Source organism: Penaeus monodon, chromosome 38 (assembly GCF_015228065.2).
Source record: "Penaeus monodon isolate SGIC_2016 chromosome 38, NSTDA_Pmon_1, whole genome shotgun sequence".
NCBI classification, from domain to species: Eukaryota; Metazoa; Arthropoda; class Malacostraca; order Decapoda; family Penaeidae; genus Penaeus; species Penaeus monodon.
The window spans coordinates 800,890-803,389 of record NC_051423.1 but is presented as its reverse complement, the minus strand read 5'-3'; the positions used below and the strand labels follow the sequence as shown (position 1 = coordinate 803,389).

General features: G+C 23.8%; 1 protein-coding gene across 1 annotated transcript in view; it reads left to right on the top strand.

The window, feature by feature from the left end:
- LOC119596809 (threonine aspartase 1-like) overlaps positions 1–2,500 on the top strand; it is a 23,846-nt gene that overhangs the window by 6,683 nt on the left and 14,663 nt on the right. Inside the window, exon 2 of the mRNA XM_037946138.1 lies at positions 2,434–2,498. Coding sequence (XP_037802066.1) covers positions 2,434–2,498 — 65 coding nt within the window. The remainder of the gene's footprint in view (positions 1–2,433; positions 2,499–2,500) is intronic.

Below are 2,500 nucleotides of genomic sequence, written 5' to 3'. Positions count from 1 at the left end.
TTGAATTAAAATTACTTTCAGTATTTATGCTAGTTTTGTTATTATTATTGTGATAGTTTGATATTGTTTTAATTATTGCTATTAATATAATATTTATAAATTTTTGTTATTATTATTATTATTATTGTTATTATTATTATTATTATTATTATTATTATTATTATTATTATTATTAATGTTTATTACTGTATAATTAATGTTATTATTATTATTGATGTTTTTCTTGTTATTATTATCATTATTGTTATTATTATTATTATTATTATTATTATTATTATTATTATTATTAAGAACATATTCTTTATTATCACTATATTATTGTTATATTTATAATTATCATTTATTGTTATGATTGCTGTTGATATTGTTATTACCTATTGCTAATAACAATATCAACAGTTGTATTAGTAGCAGCAATAGTCATAGTAGTAGCAGTTGTAATGATAGTAAAAGAAGCAGTATTTTTATATATTTTGAATTTGCTATGGCAGATGTATTGACTTTTAGCCTACTATGGTTTATGTTTTTACTGGTAATTTGGCTCAATAACGATTTTACAAATCTGTAGTATGATGTGTGTAAAATGTGTTTCTATTTTGTTGTTGTTATTGATATTATTTTATTGTTATTATTGTAGTTAGTAGTAGTATTTAGTTTTTTTATACAATTATTATTATTATTATTATTATTATTATTATTATTATCATTATTACTATTATTATTGTTACTGATGTTTGATAATGGTAAATTTAGAAAAAAGAAAATTTAAAAGTTTATCATAACCGCTGTTTTTACTGAGAATCTGACCTTTAGATTTTCATTAATATCATTGTAATCATTGTCATTATTATTTTTTTTATTTTTTTTTATCACATTTTATTAAAATTAGTATTTTATTCTTTTAGTGATATGATAAGGATAGTAGTGATAATAATTATTAGTAGTAACAGAATTATTCAGCTTTTTTTTCTAGTTGAAGTTTAAGTATTAATATTATTATTGTTATTAATAATATTATTATTAATATTCTTATCATTGTTATTGTTAGTAGTGATAATTATAACAATGGCAATATTTCTATTTTCATACTGATATTGCCATCATCATTATTTTTATTATTATCATATTATTGTTATGTTATTGTTATTTTAATTGATAGTGATATTAGTTTAAAATAGTATTATTATTGATGAGCCTTATATTTGATGATTACGGTTATAAAAGTTCATAATATTATCTTGTGGTTATTGTTATGTCTCTTTGCCTTTTTTTCAGTTGAGTTAATTCATGTTATATTGTTTTTTGAGAGTATTATTATGAGGTGGTCAGTAGCTCTCTCCTGTAAATGTTTTTCTTTTTATCAATGATACTCTTGTGAAAGGATTTTTATTGGTATTTTGGTTTTGAAATTTATTGTTGTTATTGTTATTATTATTAATCATTGTTATTGTTGTTGTTGATGTTATTATTATTTTTATTATTATTATTATTAATATTATTATTATTATTATTATTATTATTATTATTAGCCTCTTTTTTTTTTCTTTCTTTTTCTTTTTCTTTTTCTTTTTTCATTTTTGTTGCCATTATTATTACTGTTACTGTTATTTTGTTATTATAATTATTATTATTTATTTTCTTAGGGTTTTAGAATAGCATTGTCATTGTGGATTAGTTTTAACCCAGTATGCCAAGAATACATGCCATGCCCACTGTAATAAAACATGTATTTATTGTATTCACACATAGATGGCTCTGCAAGTGCTTAGTCACCAAGGAGTCAGTTATTAGTCCTACGTATCTCACCTGTTTCCCCTTTTCCTCGACTTTTGGAAAGGGTCTTTTGCATTATTTTATTGTCTTAAAAGTTACCAAGATTCTAATAACAATTTAATAATCCTAAGATCAGTAAAAATAATTACAGTATCGATATCAATTGTATTAAAGAGAAGAACGCATTTTCCCGTCAATTCAAGGAATGGTGAAGTCAGGATCGGTCACTAGGGACTACTGATAGACTCCTTGCCGGCTGAGCACACGTGGGGCCATCTCTATGTTACAAAATTCACAAAAAACTGTTGGGGGACAGACCATAAACCCGTAGCGTTTGGGCTAATATGTATAGGAACGAAGGGTTTTATTGTATTTTGTATGATGTGATGTTCCTAATATCCTAATGGAATTATGAAGTAAACATATTATATATTTTTATTTCTAAGTCTCAGGGGAAGGTATTCTGCCAAATGTGAAAATGTGATCCTTATTATTACTGCATGCTGCAGGAGAAAATAAATCAATTAAGATTTCATTCTACAGTGTATAGTAATTATGGCAATATATATATTTCTTAACAGTTACCACAGTATTTTTGACACATATCTTTTCCCTATTTTTCCTACATTTTATTTTGCAAATATTTCTTTTTGTTCACAGGCGCTGGGAGTCACTCCTCATCCCTCAAAGGCGAATACAAAAAATTAATGAAAGAAGCATGCAATCA